The following is a 2,425-nucleotide window of genomic DNA, read 5'->3' as shown; positions in this document are numbered from 1 at the left end:
AGCCCAGAGATGGCACCACCCACAAGGGGACCTCCCCCCTTGATCACTAATTGAGAAAATGCCTTACAGCTGAATCTTGTGGAGGCATTTCCCCAACTGAAGCTCCTTTCTCTGTGATAACTCCAGCTGTGTCAAGTTGACACAAAACTAGCCAGTACAGACTGAGGAACTGAATAGTAAGGGCTGAAACAGGAGCCTTACGCTATTATTGTGTGGAGCAGCAGATCTGTGTGTGCAAACACTGGTAGAGAGAAAACACCACGAAAGCCATTTAGAGCAGTAAAGCATCATAAAGATGCAACACCTGGGATAAACTCCGTAATGATAACTGTGTGCTAAGAGTTCCAGGCTAGACAACAGGGACAGGGAAGGGAGGGCTTGGGTAGGAGTGGTTAGCTTCACAAATCCCAGCTCTGCCAAACATCATTCTAGAGATGTGACTGGTCAAAAAAAATCCTAACAGTACATCATTACTTGTTGAAGCCTCAAAGAGACAGGATGAGGGTGATTTTTTTTTTTGGGGGGGTCAGAAAACAGACAACTGAGGATACCCAGCTCTGCCAGATATTAAAACATTATCTATTAGGAGCTTACTGAGCTGAGCAAAGGCTTGGAAAGCTCTAGCTTCTATATGCATGCACATATGCACCTGTGCACACACACACACGCACACGCGCACACGCACACACACACACACACACACACACACACGCGCGCACACACACACTCTCACAGTTCAAGTAGAAAACAAAAGAGCCCACAGGTTGGATTACCAGAGTATTGAGTGTGACAAAGCTGCCATGCATGCACATTGCTGGCCACCCAAGGCAAGCATGGTCTGACAGAGTGTCACTGTAATCCCTGGAGATATGGAGATATGGAGAGAGGTGGCTGACCTCTATCCATCCTCCTCGGGGTAGGTGGCACCTTCAAGCAGGAGAGCAGAGCAGGTATGGAGCCCAATAGGACAGAGAAACAGCCCTCCTCCTGCCCGGGGCGTGTGAGGTGCTGTGATGGTTCTGGTCTTTTCCGTAGGTTATGGAGGATATCATAGCCACCCAAGAGGAGGAAGAAAAATTTAAGAAGAAAAAGAAGAAAGAAGACAAGGAGAATAAGGCCAAAAAAGACAAAAAGGAGAAGAAGGAAAAGAAGGAAAAGAAGGTCAGCCTGAAAGAAAAGTCTATGAAGGTAACAAGAGTGTGGGAATTTTACAACTTTGATTCTATTTTTTTTCTTCCCTCTGTCTTTGCTCAGCTCTCAGGCAGAGGCATAAGCTCAAGCCCGCTGAGGTCACCGTCGGTCACTTCTGACTTTGCTGTGTTTTATGTTGATCAGCACTCAGACACAATCTTTTCCACATTTTATAAATAGCTACCAGGACAACTGTCAGTGTGGACAACTCAATCGGTTTCCGTAATTTACATAATCATTCCCCCAAAATAAATCATTTCGGTTGTCTTTCTTCAAGGCAAGCTGTTTGGCAGATCAAGGAGTCACCGGGAAGTGAAAAACACCCGAATCTTTGTTAGCCCAAATGTGCTCACTCGAATTCATCATCGGCACTGATTCAGCTGGGCATGGCGGGGCACGCCTTTAGTCTCAGCATAGGAAGGCAGAAGCAGACAGATTTCTGTGGGTTTAAGGCCAGCCTGGTCTACAAATCGAGTTCTAACAGCAAGGGCTGTTACACAGAGAAACCCTGCCTCAGAAAATGCATATACATATATGTATACATAATACATACATACATATGTACATACATACCACTGAGACTGAGGATATGCCTCAACAGCACCTTTGAAAATCATCAATAAAGTTTAGGCAACTAACATTTACTCCAGGAGATAGTTGTGTGGGCATGCAGGAGAGCGGTGTGTGTTGGGGTTTGGGCAGGGTGGGGGGAGAGAAGAATGCCTTCTGTATGTGTCAAGTTGGGCTCCATCAAATTTGTAACCTCTTGCAATGTGAATGAGCTGACAAGGAGGCTTTTAAAAGTGAAAAGATGAGAGGATATGGGGGGCATATGGGGGGACAGCGATCAGGACGTAAAGTGAAAAATGCTTAAAAATCAAAATGAAAGTCAAAATGAAATGGCAAGCTCAGCTGGAAGAAGATAATTACAAGCTATCTCAGGAATTATTGAATATATGATAAATTCTCACCATTTAAAGAAAGACTTTTCAGAGGATTTTTTTGGTTTGTCATCAAAGCTGTTTGGGATTTCAGACAATGAGTTCCTGTTCCTATACAATACCATGATGGGATAACTCCACTGGGGGATAGCTCCACTGGGGGATAACTCCACTGTGGGATAGCTCCATTGGGGGATAGCTCCATTGGGGGATAGCTCCATTGGGGGATGACTCCATTGGGGGATGACTCCATTGGGGGATAGCTCCATTGGGGGATGACTCCATTGGGGGAT

The 2,425-nt window shown here is 45.4% G+C and overlaps 1 protein-coding gene across 5 annotated transcripts in view; it reads left to right on the top strand.

The window, feature by feature from the left end:
- Iqca1 (IQ motif containing with AAA domain 1) overlaps nt 1-2,425 on the top strand; it is a 113,905-nt gene that overhangs the window by 53,663 nt on the left and 57,817 nt on the right. For 2 of the 5 annotated variants that reach the window (XM_029539000.1, XM_029539001.1), the window contains exon 8: nt 1,036-1,188. The exons of 1 other annotated variant lie outside the window; for it this stretch is intronic. In XM_029539000.1, coding sequence (XP_029394860.1) covers nt 1,036-1,188 — 153 coding nt within the window. The remainder of the gene's footprint in view (nt 1-1,035; nt 1,189-2,425) is intronic. 2 more of the 5 variants (XM_021198927.1, XM_029539002.1) reach the window with 1 other exon arrangement.

Source organism: Mus pahari, chromosome 5, assembly GCF_900095145.1.
Source record: "Mus pahari chromosome 5, PAHARI_EIJ_v1.1, whole genome shotgun sequence".
NCBI classification, from domain to species: domain Eukaryota; kingdom Metazoa; phylum Chordata; class Mammalia; order Rodentia; family Muridae; genus Mus; species Mus pahari.
The sequence above is the reverse complement of the archived record's forward strand: the minus strand, read 5'-3'. Positions and strand labels throughout refer to the sequence as shown.